This window comes from Chiloscyllium plagiosum, unplaced genomic scaffold (assembly GCF_037043375.1).
Source record: "Chiloscyllium plagiosum isolate Xiang-an unplaced genomic scaffold, Cpla_swu_hap1 HiC_scaffold_47, whole genome shotgun sequence".
Classification (NCBI taxonomy): Eukaryota; Metazoa; Chordata; class Chondrichthyes; order Orectolobiformes; family Hemiscylliidae; genus Chiloscyllium; species Chiloscyllium plagiosum.
Window position 1 is genome coordinate 5,530,646 of NW_028270185.1, and position 21,142 is coordinate 5,551,787.

The 21,142-nt window shown below is 41.6% G+C and overlaps 1 protein-coding gene across 5 annotated transcripts in view; it reads left to right on the forward strand.

Moving 5' to 3' along the window:
• Positions 1-21,142, forward strand: part of sipa1l3 (signal-induced proliferation-associated 1 like 3) — a 246,157-nt gene that overhangs the window by 161,003 nt on the left and 64,012 nt on the right. For all 5 annotated transcript variants that reach the window (XM_043680772.2, XM_087983905.1, XM_043680771.2 and 2 more), the window contains 2 exons: positions 14,805-15,053; positions 17,681-17,824. In XM_043680772.2, the coding sequence (XP_043536707.2) occupies positions 14,805-15,053; positions 17,681-17,824 (393 nt within the window). The remainder of the gene's footprint in view (positions 1-14,804; positions 15,054-17,680; positions 17,825-21,142) is intronic.

The following is a 21,142-nucleotide window of genomic DNA, read 5'->3' on the forward strand; positions in this document are numbered from 1 at the left end:
TTGTTGTGGTTCTGTTCGCTGAGCTGGAAATTTGTGTTGCAGACATTTCGTCCCCTGTCTAGGTGATATCCTCAGTGCTTGGGAGCCTCTTGTGAAGCGCTTCTGTGATCTTTCCTCCGGCATTTATCGTGATTTGTATCTGCCGCTTCCGGTTGTCAGTTCCAGCTGTCCGCTGCAGTGGCCGGTATATTGGGTCCAGGTCGATGTGCTTATTGATTGAATCTGTGGATGAGTGCCATGCCTCTAGGAATTCCCTGGCTGTTCTCTGTTTGGCTTGTCCTGTAATAGTAGTGTTGTCCCAGTCAAACTCATGTTGCTTGTCATGAGTGTGTGGCTACTAAGGATAGCTGGTCATGTCGTTTTGTGCTAGTTGGTGTTCATGGATCACCACATTCAACAACCAAATATATGAACAAATCAACGGCGCACCCATGGACTTACCCATCTCTGGACTCCTAGCAGAAGCTGTAATGCAAAGATTAGAATAAACAGTCTTACTGCAAATTCAACCCAAACTCTGGGTCAGATATGTGGATGACACCTTTGTAATCATTAAAAACACAGAAATAGAGAACACACACCGGATCATCAACGCCACACTCACAGGAATCCGATTCACTCGAGAGGAAGAAGGGCTTATGCCCGAAACGTCGATTCTCCTGTTCCTTGGATGCTGCCTGACCTGCTGCGCTTTTCCAGCAGTACATTTTCAGCTCTGATCTCCAGCATCTGCAACCCTCGCTTTCTCTCAGGAAGAAAAGGACAACCAACTCCCATTCCTAGACGTGATGGTACAGAGAACACCGAACGGAGAATTCACCATAAAGGTATACAGGAAAGCCACACACACAGACCAAGTCCTAAACTATGAAAGCAACCACCCCAACACACACAAAAGAAGTTGCATCAAGACACTGTTCAAAAGGGCCACAACACACTGCAGTACACCAGAACTACAAAAAGAGGAAGAAGAACACTTATGCAATGCATTCGCCAAAAACTATACCCGCGCAATTTCATCAATAGATGCCTAAGGGAAAGACAACAGAACGAGGACGTGCCACAACCCAAAGGACTAGCCACAGTACTATACATCAAGAGCATTTCCGAACTGACAGCCAGACTACTGCGATCACTAGGACAACAGCACACAAACCAACAGCCACTCTCAGACAACAACTCACCAGGACGAAGGACCCGATACCCAGCATGAGCAAAACCAATGTAGTGTACAAAATCCCATGCAAGGACTGCACAAAACACTACATAGGACAAACAGGAAGACCGGTAACAATCCGGATCCATGAACACCAACTAGCCACAAAACGACACGACCAGCTATCCTTAGTAGCCACGCACTCAGATGACAAGGAACATGAGTTCGACTGGGACAACACTACTATTATAGGACAAGCCAAACAGAGAACAGCCAGGGAATTCCTAGAGGCATGGCACTCATCCACAGATTCAATCAATAAGCACATCGACCTGGACCCAATATACCGACCACTGCAACGAACAGCTGGAACTGACAACCGGAAGCGGCAGGTACAGATCACTATAAATGCTGGAGGAAAGATCACAGAAGCGATTCAAAGGAGGCTCCCAAGCACTGAGGATGTCACCTAGACGGGGGACGAAACTTCTGCAACACAAATTTCCAGCTCGGCGAACAGAATCACAACAACAACGAGCACCCGAGCTACAAATCTTCTCCCAAACTTTGAATACATATGTATCATTAACTATGAGGTAACACCAATCTCGATCATTGTGAAAAGTTCTAAAGTTGTTTGGGAACTGGACTGCTTTCATATATAATTAATGTGTAAACTGTTGTTACAAATGTGTTAACTGTCTGTTTGCTTGGTGTATTGTGATGGCCCATTATGAAACAAACATGAGCCCATTCTTTTCCTGCAGCAGCTCCTATCTGTAAGATGGTTGTCTGCTGGTGTATGTTTTAGTTAGTAGAAAGCCCTTCATCAAGGGCTTATGCTCAAAATGTCAATTCTCATGCTCCCTTACCTGCTCTGCTTTTCCAGCACCACACACTCAACTATGTGTTTTAGTTAGTGCCAAGCATTTCAGCAAAATATTAAATAGGAAACGCTAGTGCACTTTTCCATGGGTTAATGTAATTTCTGAAAATTGTTTAACATTCCAAAACTATCTCTGTTTTTAACATGTAGTGCAAAGTTTAGTTTTTGTTTTTCAAAGGTCTTGATATGTCACCACCAGTATTACTATACCTTTACCTGCATGTCTGCTGCTTGCCCTGCATGTTGAATAGTGAGAATTTAGGTTCTGAATTCTGACTGGTTCTCACTGACAGCAGCAATTGAAGTCTGGTGCATAATGCCAAGGCTGTGGCAGTGAATGGGCATCTCACTGATATCCTGTTTTAAAATGGAAGCACATTTAAAAGTGAGACATGGGTCAGTTGTGAAATTTCCACAGGTAAAATTTGCAGCGGTGATCGGGCACATCAGTTGAACAAGAATAGACTCTGGCCTTTGTTTTGACTACACTTCATTGTAAACTGTGATTCAGTCTGAATGCTTTCATCAGTAAAAGGAAAATGCTTCAACGTTTTAATTAAAAAGTATATGTTAGAAGGTATCAATTTTTTTAAACCAATTCGGGGGAGAAAAGGTATTTTGAATATAATTCTGTGCCATAGTGCAAGATCGTTAATTTATTTTCACTTCTCCCCCCTCAAACACCCCAACACACTGAGCCCAAGAATGCAGTCACCACCTGTAACTACCTCGTTATTTTCCAGCCTATGATCAGTTAATTTGGCACAATGCAGTATTTTAAACCCAGTACTTTCTAGTTTGGATTGCTCAGTGCTGACAACAGCAGACTTCTATGCTGTTTGTTTACAACATCACTGCTAGTGAGTGATTCTATTTGAATGCTATCATTTCATCCTGTTGATCTGATGCAGACTTTTACTTTTCTCTCAGCCATTTCTCAGTTTTTTTTTTAAGGACCCCTCTTGATTGTGTTCTCTGCCTTATCAGCCTGATACTTATCCAATGGATTTAGCTTTAACAGTACTTTATTCCTCATTGTTGCTTATTCTTTTTCTTGGCTTGTGTGTCTGACCTCAGTGAATCTGTCGTACTGTCTGTTTGTGGGTAGCACGTAGGTAGCTATTACATTACATGACTCAGGCTGCAATAATAATCCTGGAAGTGTGCTGACTCCTTGATTAACTCAACCCTGCATCTCTTTAAACCACATTGGTTTTTGTTTAAAACAAATCTATACTTTCTGCAGAACTGGAGTCACTGCTACGTAATAGGTTTGACTTTTCCTGTAATGTTTAGTGCACTCAAGTGGCCATCATCACTGATCTTGACCATAGTGTACAGTCGTTAGAAAAGCAAGGATCAAATAAGTTCAGCCTTTACAGGAATAAGAGGCATTTTTAAAAGCAGAGTATACTTTGTAATCTCTGTAAGCTGAAAAGTGAGTCAAGGATTGAATGTAATGATACAAATAACCCAAGCTCAGTGTTTGGATTTTCACACTGGATTATATGCTCAGTCTTGTATGAACTTGTGTAGCTGATGCACAGCCAAAGCTTTCAAAAGAAAACTGTAGGTTCGGATGTAATAATGGCAATCCCCAAGATGAGGTATTACATACTACACAAGGCTCATTCAGCCACAGTTAAAATCTCCTCTGCAATCTACTTGATAGTGTGTGGTTGGCGTTGAAGATTTAGCATCCTCCTCAAACTATTTTTAAGTCCATCCCATGTGAGCTTTGGACTGGGTGCCTCCCTTTATTGCCTTCAGAGACTAATCGAGTAAATTAACTGAGTAATCCAAATGATTGTAATGATGGAATGGAATGAGGGTAATATGAGAATAGGTTATTGGATGATGAGATGCATACACTGTGTAGTTAATTATCTTTTAGCAAAGGGAGCTAAGTACGATATACATGAGAGAGAACTGAATGTGTGCATACATTGTAATGAAGGGTGTGACATTGTTTTAAACAAGACAATCTGAGGTTTATTTAACCAATTTTTAGATAATTGCGAACGGTTGTACTGTCAGTATGTCAAAGGTATGTTGGTTTAAACTTTATGGGTTATTGCTGCAGCCTTATTGAAGTACTGCATGCATTAATCTTCGGCTGGCTGTTCAAACCAAAAATCAGGGATACACAAAAAGTCGTGTGATTTTAGTTTTTTAATTTCTCATTTTTAGTCTAAGGTGTAACTCATGAAAGCTTGCTTAAAGGTCCAAAATGTGGAGTATTCACAGCTTAATTTACCTTGTATCCAGCTATGTCTATCGCATCATGAACCTTTTTTCTTTCCCCTTTCCATTGTGACTAGTTCTTCTTCTGGCCTTTTTGCCAAAGGTGAGCAGTTGGCTTTCCAAGATTTTACTATGCTCTGTAGTTAAGCTAGTTTTGTGTTGCCTGAACCATGGGGAAGGAGGGGAAATTGAACACAATTGGAAAGAGTACCATTCACTTTTTGATTGGAGATGTAACATGCAGTGTAGATAAATGAGACCCTGTTGATGTACTATGTTTGGATTTCAGAAAGCATTTCATAAGCTGTCACATCAAAAGTTATTGTGTAAAATAGAAGCTAATGGTGTAAGAAATGGCATATTAGCATGGATAGAAGATTGCCTGCCCAGCTGAAACCGGTATTCAAAAGTGAGCCATCGTCTGATTGGTAGGATGGGATGAGTGGAGTCCTGTCAGGGTCTTTGCTGGAGCCTCAACCTTTTTCAATTTACGTTAATGCCTTCAACTGGGGAGTGAAGGCATGGAGCTAAATTTGCACATCAACATCAAGACTGATTATTTTAGGCAAGAAAATCATGGGTTATTGGGGGCTAGATGGGAATGTAGAATTCAAAACAGATCAACCACGATTTTGCTGAACAGCAGAGTAGGTTTGAGAGACTGAGCGGTCTCCTTTGGATCCCATTTGACATGTCAGCTCTCATTCTTCTCAACATCTATGGATACAGGCTCAGTAGGTCCAAGCTTTCATCACAATTTATCTTATCTTCTGCAAATTGAAGTAATGATCAAGGAAACCTTCTCAGAACTATCAGCCCTTTTAAGTCCTTTCTTAAAAATGGAGGCCAGAATGATGGTATTCTTTGGCCTGCTGTAGTACTCCAGTGAAGCTCAGCACAAGCTGGAGAAGCAACACCTCATTTTCTGCATCAGATTTCTACCTTCAGCATCTGTGACTCAGCATTTGAGTTGAACAATTTGAGTGTGAAGATCTTCTCTCATAATGGTTAACCATTCCAATAACCTAAGGTCTTGCTCAGTGCTTCCAGCATGCACCCAGCCAACTCATTTCCACTGTTCACATTTCCTGTTCGCACACTTTGAGCACTTCTGTCTCCTGTTGTGATTCTCACTTTTTTCCTCTCCTCTTTCCCCCTTTTTTCTTTCACCACAGATGCTAAAAGATCTGAGTGTCTCTGGCACTTTGGTTTTGTTATAGTTTTAGGTTTTCCCTGCTTTTCCATCAGAGTTGAGATTGCACACTGAGCATAGGAATCTTGATCATTCAAAGCGGTATAATTGAAATTACTGCTTCAGTCATACAGTGAAAATGTCTGAATTGTCATGGTTACAAGTCACATGAACAGGTTATAGTTCAACAATTTTATTTGAAACTACAAAGCTTTCAGCGTGCTGCTCATTTGTCAGGTGAAGTGATTTCACCTGATGAAGGAGCAGCACTCCGAAAGATTGGGGTTCAAAATAAATCTGTTAGACTCTAACCTGGTATCATATAACTTCTGACAGTCTCCACACCAGTCCAACACCAGCACCTCCACATTGATTTATCATGTGCAGACTGAAGTCCAGGTCCCTGATTTCCAAAAGAGGTTACATTAATGCATATTATGTTTGGAGTGATATTGGCTTTGTATCATTTTTCAAAGGTTTATTTAGTGCTCTATGTTTTAGGTATAATTGGACTTGCTGTATTTAACTTGAACATTACAAGGAAGTCGTTGCCTTAATCACAATGACTAGTACATGTCTTTAGTGTCTACATGATAAATCTGTGATAAGATCTTGCAGTCTGTTCACTACATTCTTCAAAGCCCTTGTTGAGTGTTAACCAACTTGTCTCCCACGTGACTTGCATTTTGTTCTGTTTTTTAAAAAAGGTGAATGACTGAACTGATTGCATAATTTCTGCAGTTGAAGTCGACTATTCCACCCAAAGTGCAAAGGCCACTTTTTCTTTTCGCGTTCTGTTTTATTGAAGCTCGTTCTAAGCGTTGAAAGCTTCTTCCAAATTGAAGCAACTTCAAACCAGAATCTACAATACCCATGTTGCCTCTCATGTTGCATTAATTTCATGGTCATTATCAAGCCTCAATAGCAGCTACAGGCAAATCAGAAATCCGTCTGGTACCATGGTATGTGTTCTTCTTATGCTTGGGGCTTGGACACATCAGGGTGGAAATGGAGAAGATTTTTGGTTTGACTTGATGCCATGCTGCCACTGAATGTGTGAGATCCAAAGTGTACCATTTCATGGGCTATAACTAGTCTTTTCCCAGTGTTTGAGGGAAAAAAGTAGATTATATATATCTGCCACTGGTTTAGGAAATTTTTCAGTCTGATTCGATGACTGGAAACATTGCTAAATTGAAAACCTAGCTTTTATTTTTCTGCAGTACTTTCAGAGTAGCAGGTCAGTAATATGATTTGGCAGATAGAGACTGCTGGTACACAGGGGATATATTAGACAGAGGATGCAGTTGTATAGAAAATATAATAAAGAGTACTGTTAGGTTAAAGATGTCAATCTTGCTGAACTGTCTGGGATTTGGCAAACAATCAATTTTGTCCTGGCTGATGCTTCTGTCCACTGGCTTTAACAAAGATTAAAATGTGGCTGTGTAAAAACCTGCTGTCTCTCTAATCCTGCCTGGTCTCTGCACTGCATCTCTAATTCTGCCTGGTCTCTGTACTGTCTCTCTAACCCTGCCTGGCCTCTGCACTGCGTCTCTAACCCTGCCTGGTCTCTGCACTGTCTCCCTATCACTGCCTGGTCTCTGCACTGCGTCTCTAACCCTGCCTGGTCTCTGCACTGTCTGGTCCCTGGTCGAAAAGGTATCCACAGAGACCAGGCAGGGTTAGGGAGGCAGTCCAGAGACCAGGCAGGGTTAGGGAGGCAGTGCAGAGACCAGGCAGGGTTAGGGAGGCAGTGCAGAGACCAGGCAGGGTTAGGGAGGCAGTGCAGAAGATATGCCAAAAGGTATCCACAGAAATAAACATTCGTGGGCAAAAACCCCACATCCACAATTTTAAAGCTATTTTTAAACAAGCTCTGCACTTGGGGATATTGTCATTTGCAGGGGTTCTCATGAAAGGAACCCTCGCACATACAGAGGAATGACTGTGCATTTGGCTATCTGAATGATCAGATTAGGCTGAAGCTTCTCCATTTTCCTAGAAATATTTTAACCGTATTCCAAAACACACCAGGTTTCAGAGGAAAGTTTCAGGAAGGAAAAGTAACTGGGAGCTTGATGCCATTGCTGAATCTTTTTCTGCACCCCTTCCCTTCCTCAAGGTCGTTGCTGGAGTACTGTTCAATGGATTGCCTCTTACATCGCAGTCCAGTGGCCATTATTCTCAACATGAGTGCTAGCAAGGCCTTGGCCAGGATAAGAGAGCCTTATATTTCTTCAGCGTTTTTCATAACCCTTGGCTTTAAAATATTTCAAGGCATCCTATGAGGTACCTTTCAAAACATAGTCACTATTGTAATGGAGAAATTGCAACAGCCAAATTGTACATAGAAAGATTTGATGATCAGACAGTCTGTTTTAGTGATAATATTTGAGAGGTAAATGCTGACCAGGACTCAGGAACAGGGGAAGCTACCCTGATTTTTCTTGACGATTGTGCCATTGTGTCCTTCTCATCTGCCCAAGAGGACAGATGCAACCTTGGAATAATTTCTCATTCAAAAAGTGGCATGTCTGATGGTGCAGAACTCCCTCCATTCCATATTGGAGCATGAGCCTTGATTTTTGACAGAGTCCCTTTGAAGCGAATCTTGAGCCCAAAATCGGAAAGGCTAATAAAATGTTGGCCTTTATTTCAAGGGGGCATGGAGGAGGGAAGTCTTGCTGCATTTGTAGAAGGTGCTGGTGAGACCATGGCTGGAGTGCAGAGGAGAAGGTGAGGACTGTAGATGCTGAATGTCAGAGTCGAAAAATGTGGTGCTGGAAAAGCACAGCAGGTCAGGCAGCTTCCAAGGAGCAGGGGAGTCAACTTTTTGGGCATAAACCCTTCTGTGTAGCTTAGGTATAAGGAATATCATAGTACGGATTAAAGATGGGCTGGCCTGCTGAAAACTGTTTTCAAAAGTGATCCTTGATCTAATGAGTGGATCCTGTAAGGGTCTGTGCTGGGGCTCAATTTCTTGAAATTAATATTAATGCCTTTGAGGGGATATGCACATCATCACCAAATTAGGTAGAAAGGAAGGCGTTTTGAAGAATGGTTGTCAAATATTTTCAAGGCTGATGATTTTTAGGCAAGGAGGGTAGTGTCTTCTCTTAAATAAGGGCCATAGTCAATCTGTTTTGATATAATGTTCCCATCAACAGGGTATTGGAAGTCAATTGGAACATTGAATTCAGTGACCCTCATTGAAGAGAAGACATTATTTCACGAGAGGCAGTTCAGAGAAAGTTCACTAGGACGATACCTGTTATGGGGGATTACCTTATGAGCAAAGGTTAAACTGACTGGGTCTCTACTCATTTGAAATTCGGAAGAATGAGAGACTATTTTATTGAAACGTATAGGATTCATAAGGGGGTTGACTAAATAAATGCTGGGAGGATGTTTTCCCTCATGGGAGAGTCTAGGGTCAGAGGGCACAATCTCAGAATGCAAAGGCACAAAATTTAAGACTAAGATGAAGAGCAATTTCTTCTGAGGGTTGAGAGTCTTTGGAATTCTTGCCAGAGAGCTGTGAGGACAGAGTTCTTGGGTCCATGTTAGGCTGAGAGAACTTCTTGATCAATCAGGGAATTGAGGGTTAAGGGAAAAGGGCAGGAAGTTGAATGTCAGATCAGCCATGATCCTGTTGAATGGTGGAGTCGGCTCGAGGGTGGTGGGGGGAGCCACAGCAGTGTCAGCTTGTCTCCTCCCAGAGGGTGAGTACCTTTTGCTGTCTTAGATTAACTCCTTACAAAATCTTCTGATCTATAAAGTTCAGTCACTAGCTGAATAAACTTACTGATAAAGCACAGAGGTAAAAAATCGTTTTTGCTTATTTGAAAGAGAAGATTCCTGTAATTTTTCTGGCCGGTTTCCAGGCTGAGTAAGTCATTATAACAAAATTGCGGGATGATCCAGCTTTAATGTTGAGTTTTGTACATATCATCCTGTCCACGCCTGCTTTGTGGTTTCAGGATGACTACTAAAAACATGTCAGGGCAGTGTGCTCCTTTTTTAAAGCATTTTGGTCGAAGTTGTAAGCTTGTGCAGAAGAGAACGAAAGCTGACTAACCAAAGTCGTCATTTCAGAAAATGAAACTCCTGAATAACAACCTTGTATTGGATTGAGAATGTGCTGTAATTCCGGAAGCTTCCCCCCTCTCCTGTCCTCTCCTGTACAGAGAGACCTCGAGACTATAAGCAGCTTGTTATAGGGAGTTCCAGGTAACTTGATGCTGAGGAGTGTGGAAGTTTGTACAGTGTTGTTGACATTTTGGCAACGCCTTGTATAAGCCTATGGACAAGGACATATTCTGTTTGCTTGTGTGCCTTATGCAGTGAATCATTGTGCTGTTTTTAACAATTAGGGGTGGTTGCTGTAGTACTGCTCAATATGGGACTTTAACAGACGTGCTCAGACGGAGCAAGAGTGTGATGATGATGTATGTACCTTTTGAAATGTAAGTCTGCAGTATGCTAAGGATATCTCAAGCTAATCCCCATTGGGAGAATTTGGTGTAGTGTTGCTTCGTGGGTACCAAGATAACTTGTGGAGGGAAAGGAAAGTGGGGCAATAGGTGTGGCATGGTTTAGTGTTTGCACCAGATATTTGAGACAGAGAGATTTATTCTTCTCAACCAGTGTGCCTAGCATGAGAGTGCTGGAAAATAATTCCCAGCCCCTGTGCCAACTTACTTTCACCGCCACTTTTGTTTCATGATTTTTATAAAAATAAATCATGTTACCAGCTCCAACAGTGAGTAATAATCTAAAATTTAATCAGAAAACAAAACCTGACATCCAGCAAGATTACTGTCCGTTTATCTGTGAGTGGGTGACTGGAGAAAAGTGAAAAGAGAGGGAAAAAGAAAACTCAACAGACATTCAAACTTTGCAACTTTTCAAGGTGTACATGTGTTAGAAATGTGAAATTACAACACAAATTGCAGTGAATCCTCAGCAAGTCAGACAATATTTGTGGAGGGAACAACAGTTGATATTTCAGTTGACATTTAGCATAAGCTTTGCTTTTCGCTCCACACTGGTGCCTAATCTACTCAGTATGTTTTATTTTATTTAGTTTTAGTTTATGAAACTTTGACATAAACCCTGTAATTGCAATGCATGGTTGTACCTCAAATACTTGACGGCCTTCAAGCACTCAAATGCAGATGACTTTCTGCTTGTGAAAACAGATGGGTATGTGTATAATGCAAACCTGATGACCATTAGTTTAGTTTATGTTTTAATTTAACTGTTTTTTAATAGAGTTGCATAATTTTAGTAAAAACAAGTTAGTGCTTCCTTTGGAATTCTGACTAAATGTTAGTCATACAGCATGGAAACAGACCCTTCAGTTCAACTCGTCTGTGCCGAACAGATATTCCACTCTGACTTATTCCCATTTGGCAGCATTTAGCCCATATTCCTCTGAACCCTTACTATTCAGAAATATATCCAGATGCCTTTTTAAATGTTGTTATTGTACCAGCCACCTCCACTTCCTCTGGCAGCTCATGCCATGCATGTACCACCTGCTGTGTGGAAAAAGTTGCCCCTTGGGTCCTTTTTAAATCTTCCCCCTCTCACCTGAACCTGTACCCTCTAGTTTTGAGCTCCTCTAACTTGGGGAAAAGACACTGGGTCCTCCGGTGCCAGTAACATTCTTGTAAATCTTTTCTGTACCTTTTCCAATTCAATAGCATCCTTCCGAGAACTGTACAGTACTCCAAAAGTGGCCTCAGCAACATTCTGTGCAATTGTAACATGACATCCCAACTCCTCTACTCAATGGTTTCAGCAATGAAGGCAAATGTGCCATATGCTGCCTTTGTCATCCTGTCTACCTAGAGCATAGAACATTACATCACAGTACAGGCCTTTCGGCGCTTGATGTTGCGCCGAAATGTGACACAACTTTCAAGGAACCGCTAGATTTCTCTGTTCGACAACACTTCCCAGGACCCTACTATTAACTGTCTAAGTCCTACCTTTTGTCTTAGTGAAGTCCTAGCAAAACACAACACTTCACATTTATCTAAATTAAACTCAATCTGCCCCTCCTCGGCCCTTTGGCCAAGTTTGTAATCTTTAGAAAACCTTCTTCACTGTCCACGATACCACCAATTTTTGTGTCATCTGCAAATTTATTGACTATGCTTCCCATATTCTCATTCACATCATTTACATAAGTGATAAGCAACAGTGGACCCTTCACTAATCCCTGCGGAACACTGGTCTCAGGCCTCCAGTCTGATATACTTTGATTCAAAGTATATGGTACTTTGATAAGCTGATGGTTTTGTGCACAGATTAAAACCTGTTGATGGTTTTGTTAGATGTACACTAATGTTAATTAGTAATGTTGGTCATTGAGGCAAATGTACACTTGTCTTTACAATATATGTACAGCACAGAGGTCCATTTGATGTGGCTCGCAGTATTTATGCTCCACTTAAGCCTCCTCCTACTTCATTACTACTAACTCTACCAATTCACCCTTCCATTACTTTCTTTCTCATTTGGGTTAGGTTTGAGATTGTTTTTCTGCACCATATGCCGTTCCACGTCGTAATAGAAACATGCAGCACAGAGGCAGGCTATTTGGAGTGTAGTCCTTAACTTTGCGACCTCTCATGGCTGAAGTCCCCCAATCTCTGGTAACATCCTGTAAGCCTCTGCTATGATCTTTCTAAGGACTTGTTATCTTCCCTGAAGTGTGGTTCCTGAGCTTGTTTGTGGTGCTTTGGCCGAAGCCTTGCCTGCAGGGGAAAAGAATTATTGTTGTGAAAAAGACCAATCATGCTTGAAGGCAAATCATGCATTCACTGAACTAAATTTTATAAGTGACTTACTCTGTTTGGAAAAAATGTTTCCTTTCATAAATATGGCCATGTTTAGAATGTTTAGGTCCCTCCCTTCTGCATTGTCCAAGTCTGCTCTGTTGATTTCCAAGTTTATTTAATTGGCTTCTCACCAGGATTTCCTAAGTGGCTTCCTTGCTGTCTACATGTGAAATGATGCTTGCTGTGAGCTAGCTGTTTCCGATTTGGACAGAGTCTCTCCTCAGTCGTGAATGTTACATTGGTTGTTTTCACAAAATCATACCAATGGAGTGCCACAAGGATCAGTGCTAGGTCCTCTACTTTTTGTCATTTACATAAATGATTTGGATGCGAGCATAAGAGGTACAGTTAGTAAGTTTGCAGATGACACCAAAATTGGAGGTGTAGTGGACAGCGAAGGGGTTACCTCAGATTACAACAGGATCTGGACCAGATGGGCCAATGGGCTGAGAGGTGGCAGATGGAGTTCATTTCAGATAAATGCGAGGTGCTGCATTTTGGGAAAGCAAATCTTAGCAGGACTTATACACTTAATGGTAAGGTCTTAGGGAGTGTTGCTGAACAAAGAAACCTTGGAGTGCAGGTTCATAGCTCCTTGAAAGTGGAGTCGCAGGTAGATAGGATAATGAAGAAGGCTTTTGGTATGCTTTCTTTTATTGGTCAGAGTATTGAGTACAGGAGTTGGGAGGTCATGTTGCGGCTGTACAGGACATTGGTTAGGCCACTGTTGGAATATTGCGTACAATTCTGGTCACCTTCCTATCGGAAAGATGTTGTGAAAATTGAAAGTGTTCAGAAAAGATTTACAAGGATGTTGCCATGGTTGGAGGATTTGAGCTACAGGGAGAGGCTGAACAGGCTGGGGCTGTCTTCCCTGGAGCGTCTGAGGCTGAGGGGTGACCTTATAGAGGTTTACAAAATTATGAGGGTCATTGATAGGATAAATAGGCAAAGTCTTTTCCCTGGGGTGGGGGAGTCCAGAACTAGAGGGCTTAGGTTTAGGATGAGGGGGGAAAGATACAAAAGAGACCTAAGGGGCAACTTTTTCACGCAGTGGGTGGTATGTGTATGGAATGAGCTGCCAGAGGATGTGGTGGAGGCTGGCATTTGGATGGGTATATGAATAGGAAGTATTTGGAGGGTATGGGCCGGGTGCTGGCAGGTGGGACCAGATTGGGTTGGGATATCTGGTCGGCATGAATGCGTTGGATTGAAGGGTTTGTTTCCATGCTGTACATCTCTATGACTCTATTTGATTTGAAATCTGACCAAATTTTGGCAATTAAATTGCTGTCACCAGACTTTGCTTTCATTTCAAACACTAGAGTGCTAGACAATGTCTGTTTTCAACCCACAAAAGCAGCAAAGAAACCAGTCTGCAATGGTATTGATACTTTGACTGCTTGAATTAGATAGGATAATGCATCAGGAAAAAGCACAGTAGAATGGATGCTGGGAATTTGAAATAAAACTGAAGGCAAGTCTAGGAGCATCCATGGAGACAAAAACAGAGTTCATGTTTTGCGTCCTGTATGACATTTCTTCAGAACTGAACTCAACATTAACTCTGTTTCTCTGTCCAAGGAGGCTGCGAGACTTGCTGAGTTTCTTCAGCATTTTCTGTTTTTTATATGAGAATAACGTAACTTGGCTTGGCGTTTGTGGTTTTCTTTTTGCAATTTCTTTAAAGGGTGCCAGAGGATGTGGTGGAGGCTGGTACAATTACTGCATTTAAAAGGCATCTGAATGGGTATATGAATAGGAAGGATTTAGAGGGATATGGGCCAGATGCTGGCAAATGGGACTAGATTAATTGAGGATATCTGGTCAGCATGGACGAGTTTGACCGAAGGGTCTGTTTCCATGCTGTACATCTCTAAGACTCTACTCAAGTTGTAGACTGTTACTGTTGTACAATTTCACTTGCTACTCCCCATACTATCTTCAGGTCTGAGTTTGAGTGAATAGATACTTTTGTTTTGAACTGCACCTAATTCCAAGGCCATGCACACTGCCAACAGAACTTGTTAAGCAGCAGCTGAGTGTTGGAGACTTGGCTGAACGGGGTTGTTAAGACCCATTGTAATACCTTCCCAGCTACACCAACTGAGATTAAGGTAGATTGGAGGTTTGGCCGTGACATTTTGCTCTATTCACAATGTAAAACATACAAATAGCACAACAAAGATGTCATGATAAGGCTGTCATTTCAAATGGTAATTCCACAAACATTGAACTGAATTTATCAGCATCCCAGAATCATCTGAAAACTTGCTGTTTAACAAAGCCAGTTACGCAAACTGATCTTTTCCTGCAGACGTTGCAGGAAGCTCCTTTACCACCGTATGATGAGCCACAACATACCTAAATCTAGTTGTTGCCCTTCTATTAACCACTTGCTGTTACAAGATATCATTTGAGAAATTGATGGGATCATTGCCTTCAGTAACATGTTGCCTCCATTTGCTCCAGGGGTTGCTCAGAGTTGTATGAAATGCACAACATGGACATGAAAGGTGAGAATGACAACATACCACGTGGATTGAGACCACCATACAGAACCAACGCCCTGCAATGGAGTAATCCCACGACTCACAGTGCATCACCATCTCAGCGTTGGACAGGGTCTACACACAATCCAATATCGAACTGGAGCCAGGCCCCCAAACAACAGGGAGTCCCAGTTGCGTATAGTGACTCGCAAGCAAAGAACAACAAGCGGTGAGTTTATTCATCCAAAATTCAATCAAAGGGAAAAGGCAGAGAGGTGCCCACATTGTGGTCTTTAAAATTAAGAATGGATTTCATAGAGTAGATGATTCCACTTGTGCTGAAAATCATAACTGCAGTCTAAAAATGGATCATAGTCCTAATAAATCCAACTGAAAATTCAGGATTAATTTCTTTCCTTGGCACATGGTCGTATTTGTGGAACTTGGATTGGTCTGAGATGAATAATACTGAGACACATTACGATAAAGTAAGTTGGGATAAAAAACTTTAAACAGAATGAAATAAATGATATCAACTAGTTGCATGGCCTGGTTGTGCTGTAAGTACTATACACAGTTGTTCTCAAGATAAAATTTCTCAGCTGAGAAATCTGCCACATAGCCAATTAATGGAGTTCTCAGGTTTTGCTTTATGACAGCAACTCCGTATGAAAGTTGATGATTGTGTTCACTGCAGACGATCTTTTACCTTGAATTGTTCTGATGTTGATCAGTTCTCTCCAATTGTTGTCACCCATAAAGGTGCAGCTGCTCAGGAAAGGAATGCATTCCATCCCCAGTGTCTGTTATCAGTGTCAAGGTTAAGTACAATACAGTACAGCACCGCCAACTGCAGATGAAAGCTGCCTTTACACTGGCCTACAAAGTTCCTCAAACCAACTTCAAATGAGTGGCATTTTTCCATTTTCTGCATCAGTGAGCTGAGTGACCTTGTTAATTAATATGTTAATTGGTTCAGGTTTGCACTTGTAGCTCCATAGGCACTATAGAATTAAGTTGGGTTAAGACTGCACCTCTCACTGAGCTCCATTTTAAATCAAGTCCAAGAAGTAACAGATAATAAGTAATCCGCTTGCTTTTCTGTCTCCCAAGTATGAGGACTAGAAGGCATTCGATATGTTACTGCTTCAATTCTTGACTCTTCCCCATCACCCTATCTTAATAGCCCTTAAAGAGAAGTCAGCCAAGTTAGACAGTTATGTCTAACACTCTATACATTAAGCAGTTAGAAAAGATGATACTTTTGGGAGTGCTTTTACCTATCCATCAGCTCCACTTAAATACTTATGATCTACATTTAAAGTGGTCTAATTTCTTTTTGATTAAAGCATAAAGACATATTTCTACAGTGCCTTTCATACTCTGATATGCAAAGATACTTTACAACTAACAAGATGCTTTAAGTGTAGTTGCTGTTGTAATGCAGGAGACCCAGAAGTTAATTTGCACGCAGCAGATTCCCATAACAGCATGCTGTTTTGTTTGTGATGTTAATTGAGGGTTGAACATTGGCCATGCTTCTCCTGCTGTTCTCAGAAATAGTACCTTGGGATGTTTTACATTCACAAGGCAGGCTAGGCCTCACTTTAACATAACCCATCCAAATGATATCATCACCTAAGGTGCAGAACTCCTGCATCATTGTGCAGGAGTGTCAACCTCGATTTGTTTTGTTGAAGCCCTGGAGTGGGGCTTTGGAAACAAGAGTGCTAACTAACTGAGTCACGGTTGAAAGCCAAATCTTAATAAGCTAAATAATGATAGTACATAACTGATCCTTGGTGTTTCAATCTTTTTAGAAATCTGCATAAAGGCAGGCAAGCCAACAAAGATCTGTTGACAAATGTTAGAGGCATGTCTCCTGAGATCGGAACAAAGTCAGCCATTAAGGTTTAAGTGCATTGTGCAAACATATTTGACAAGTTGGCACCTTGTGAGATGCTAGCTTTCCAAATGGATGTGAAATTCCTAAGTTTGCTAAGGGGCATTTTCCTTTTGTGCTGTGTTTGAATGTGAACCTCTGCCGACTTGTCTTGCTTTTAGCTGTGAACAGTGTGTCCTTGTACAGTAATATAATTTGGCCGTTTCAAAAACATTTGGCTTGGAGTTTTCATCGGGTTATGACAGCAGAGTCCTTGTCATCGGTCTTTGATTCCTTTTCTTAAAAGCTGCAAACTAGCTATAATGTGTTCCTTCCTAGGGTTGACAGGATGATAACCTAATTGGTCATTTGCATGATGAACCTCAGTGCAAAGGTATAATGGAGTCATAGTCATACACTACAGAAACACTCCCTTCAGCCCAACCCACTGCTGATCAGGTGTTTTAAACTGAACTAGTCCCATTTGACCTATATCGCTTTAAACCCTTTCTATTCATATACCTGTCCAAATGTTTTTTAAATGTTGTCATTTAATTGTACCAGCCTCCACCATTTCCTCTGGCAGCCCCTTCCATATATGCACCACCCTCAGGTTGTAAAAAAAAAGTTACCACTCAGGTTCCCTTTAAATCTTTTCTCCCTCACCTTAAACCTGTGCCCTCTAGTTTTGAACTCCCCCACCCTAAAGAAAAGACATTTGCTATTCATTTTATCTATGCTCCTCATGATTTTATAAAGTTCTGTACGGTCACCTCTCAACCTCCTACACTCCAGGGAAAATAGCCCCAGTATATTCCATATAGTTCAAACCCTCCAACCCTGGCAACATTCTTGTAAATCTTTTGTGAACCTTTTCAAATTTCATAACTTGCTTTCGATAGAAGGGCGACCAGAATTGCATGCAGTTGTTTTTGTCAGATTGGAGTTTCTTAAACAATTCCTTTATTTTCCAGCCCAGTTAGCTACCCGGAAACTATCTACAGTACAGCATCCACTGCTGTCGAAAGAGGTCAGCCATTTCGTAACCCTTCTGGAAGCTTCTCTTCACCAGCCTCAGGAGGCATTCTGTCCAGTCGGCAAAAAGCTATTAATGACAGGTAGGGGCAATGCAGCTCTCTTATAAGTTAATTGAAATAGTGGTTGCAGGAAACATGGGGATTAAGGATACCTTCTGGATCAGATATGCTAATTCTGTGAAGTTATGACTCTGCAGGTTCCTGGATTAGTTGAAAGCCTGTGACGATGCTGCTCCTTTGACAAAGTTATGGTGTCCTTGGTTTTTCTTTCAGAGGTCGTAAAAGACACAGACTCCGAAAATTCTAAGTTGAAGGATTTTAGGGCCAATAGCTAATAGATACTGCCTCAGGCAAAAGGATTTTAAGTTTTGTTTTAAAAAAAAACAGACAACATAACCTTGTTAAGAAGCAGCATCCTCACAAACCAGGTATCACGTGCAAACTTAATCACTGCTTTGCAGAGAGAATTTACCAGGCTGTTACCAGGTATGAAGGAGTTCACTACCTGGAAGATTTTGAATAGATTAGAATTTTTTTGTTTTTGGAATAATAGCTGCTGAGGGGAGATTTTTTAAGGTCTATGAAGACACAAGTCTATATACAATGTATAGGAACAGCCAATTTTCTTTAGCAGACAAGTCAATAATGAGGAAGGTGGGAGATTGAAAGTAGATTTAAATTTATTAAGCTAGATAGGTCTTGTGATCTGATGGAATCTAACCCAGAGTATTGAGGGAGCCAAGAGAACAAATTGCTGGAGCATTGACAAAATCTTTGGACCCTCTTTGACCACAGGTGAGGCTCCAGAGGACTGAAGAATAGCCAATGTTGTCCCATTGTTTAAGAAGGGTAACAGGGAAAATCCTGGGAATTATACGCCTGTGACTGTCACGTTGGTGGTAGGGAAATTATTGGAAACGATTCTTTGGGAGAAGATCCATACACATTTAGAAGCAAATGGACTTAGAAGCGACAGACAGCACAGTTTTGTGTCAGGGGAGGTTGTGCCTCACTAACTTAATGGAGTCTTTTGAGGAGGTGACAAAGATGATTGGGGGGAAAAGTGGATGATGTTGTTTCCATGGACTTCAGTAAAGCCTTTGACAAAGGTCCCTCATGGAAAACTGGTACAAAAGGTGAAGTCACATGGTATTATGCGTGAGCTGGCAAGATGGATACAGAACCGGTTTAGTCATAGGTAACAGAGTGTAGCAGTGGAAGGAAGCTTTTCAGAATGGAGGGTTGACTAGTGCTGGGACTTCTGCTATTTGTGGTCTACATAAATGATTTGGAAGAATGTGTAGCTAGTCTAATTAGTAAGTATGCAGGCGATACAAAGATGAGTGGAGTTGCAGATAGTGAGGATTGTCAGAGGATACAGCAGTATATAGATTAGATGGAGGTATGGGCAGAAAAATAGCATTTGGAGTTTAATCCAGGCAAATGTGAGGTGAGACTAAGTTTGAAAGGTCAAGTACAGGTGGAAATTATGCAGTGACTGGCACAACCCTTAGGAGTATTGATATGCAGAGGGATTTGGGTGTGCAAGTGCATAGACCACTGAAGGCTCATGGCAAGCTTGTCTTCATTGGAAGGTGCATTGAGTATAAGGATTGACAAGTTATGCTGTAACTTCACTGAACTTTAGTTAGGCCAGACTTGGGAATATTGTGTACAGTTCTGGTCACCATATTACCAGAAGGATATGGATGCTTTGGAGAGTGTACAGAAAATGTTTATCTCAATGTTGCCTGATATGGGGGATTTTAGCTATGAAGAATAGTTGGATAGACTGGGTTTGTTTTCACAAGAACACAGGAACTTGAAGCAATGATCTGTTAGAAGTTTATAAGATTGTGAATGGCATGGATAGAGTGGAAAGTATGAGGCTTTCTCCCCAGGTTGTAGGGATCAATTACTTGGGGACACAGATTCAAGGTGCAAGGAGCTAAGTTTTTTACACGAAGGGTGGTGAGTGCCTGGAACATGCTGCCAGAGGAGGTGGTGGAAGCAGACACAATAGCAGCATTCAAGAAACACCTGGACAGATACAGGAATAGGGAGGGAATAGAGGCATATGACTCCTGTAAGCGAAGACAGTTTCAGTATGGAAGGGCAAAATATGTCAGCACAGGCTTGGAGGGCTGAAGGGCCTGTTTCTGTGCTTTGTTCTTGTTATTTGTTTAACTCAATGAAAAGATGAGTGGGAAGTTGCAAAGAAATACTATCACTCAAGTTGGCAGGAGCCTGGAATTCATTGTTGAGAGTGTGGTGCTGGAAAAGCACAGCAGGTCAGACAGCATCTGAGGAGCAGTAGAATCGACGTTTGAGGCAAAAGCCCTTCATTAGACATCAATGATTTTCCTGCTCCTCAGATGCTGCCTGACCTGTACTTTTCTAGCACCACACTCTCGACTCTGATCTCCAGCATCTGCAGTCCTCACTTTCTCCCAAGTGGAATTCAGTGTCTGAAATGATAGTGACAGAGGCTCTCATCGCATTGCAATGACGGTACTGCTGAGCCACCTTGTTGGTTGATCTCACACACCTAGCTGAGTCTATGTTGGAATCTGTTGCTCATTCCATCATTTGTTTTTATATCTTTTCATATTGTCTGGAACCCTGTGAAAAATCAATGAGCAACTGTGTACAGTATTGGTCACCTTATTTAAGGAAGGATGTTAGTGCATTGGAGGCAATTCAGTGAATGTTTCCCAGACTAGTACCTGAAATGGACAAATTGCTAATGAGGAAAGGTTGGACCGGTGCCAGTATGCTCTGGAGTTGAGAAGAGTAAGTGACAACTTGACTGAATCATGCAAGATCCTGAGTGAGTTCCTGACAGGGTAGACGTGGAGAGGATGTTTCCTGTTAGAAGAATATCTGTAACTACAGGGTCATTGTTCAGAATATGAGAAGTTTATTGTTTAAGACTGATACGGTGAATGTTGGAGTCTTTGGACCTCTCTCCCTGAGAAGGTGGTGGAAGCAGTTTTTGAACATTTTGTTAAAGTAGAGGTAGATGATTGTTTAGCAAGAGGTTACAAGGTTGCTGAGAACAGCTAGAAATATGCACCCAATGTGGCCTACTCTACAGCGGAGAAACCAAGCACAGTCTGTGTGCAAGCATGACCCTGAACTTTTTGTCGCCGGTCACAGAGTCCATGCCGACCAGATATCCCAACCCAATCTTGTCCTACCTGCCAGCACCCGGCCCATATCCCTCCAAACCCTTCCTATTCATATACCCATCTAAATGCCTCTTAAATGTTGCAATTATACCAGCCACTACCACTTCCTCTGGCAGCTCATTCCACACAGGTACCACCCTCTGTGTGAAAACGTTGCCCCTTAGGACTCTTTAATATCTTTCCCCCCCTCACCCTAAACCTATGCCCT